General features: G+C 73.9%; 1 protein-coding gene across 2 annotated transcripts in view; it reads left to right on the forward strand.

The window, feature by feature from the left end:
* PRPS1 (phosphoribosyl pyrophosphate synthetase 1) overlaps positions 1-375 on the forward strand; it is a 17,695-nt gene that overhangs the window by 5,467 nt on the left and 11,853 nt on the right. Inside the window, exon 1 of one of the 2 annotated variants that reach the window (XM_010568799.1) lies at positions 21-236. The exons of the other annotated variant lie outside the window; for it this stretch is intronic. Within the exon in view, the coding sequence (XP_010567101.1) occupies positions 115-236 (122 nt within the window). The 5' untranslated portion in view covers positions 21-114. Of the gene's footprint in view, positions 1-20; positions 237-375 lie in introns of those variants that run through there. 2 annotated transcript variants of the gene reach the window in all.

Raw genomic sequence — 375 nt, forward strand, 5'->3', positions numbered from 1 at the left:
CGCGCTCCCCGTGCCGCGTCCCCGCGCAGGAGGCGGGTGGGTCCCCGTGCGGCAGCCGGTTGCGGTGCGAGGCGGAGCGAGGAGGAGGAGGAGGAGAAGGCGAAGGCCGCCACCATGCCCAACATCAAGATCTTCAGCGGGAGCTCGCACCAGGACCTGTCCCAGAAGATCGCCGACCGCCTCGGCCTGGAGCTGGGCAAGGTGGTCACCAAGAAGTTCAGCAACCAGGAGACATGGTGAGGCGGGGGCGGGGCCGCACTACAGCTCCCGGCAGGCCGCGGGGCGCTGCCGCGCTGGGGTCCGCGCAGCCGCCGCGCTGGGGGTGCTGGGATTTGTGGTGTGGGGCGCGGGGTGGGCCCTGCGGCCGGGGCCCGG

Source organism: Haliaeetus leucocephalus, unplaced genomic scaffold (genome assembly GCF_000737465.1).
Source record: "Haliaeetus leucocephalus isolate CR32 unplaced genomic scaffold, Haliaeetus_leucocephalus-4.0 Scaffold258, whole genome shotgun sequence".
In the NCBI taxonomy this organism is placed as follows: domain Eukaryota; kingdom Metazoa; phylum Chordata; class Aves; order Accipitriformes; family Accipitridae; genus Haliaeetus; species Haliaeetus leucocephalus.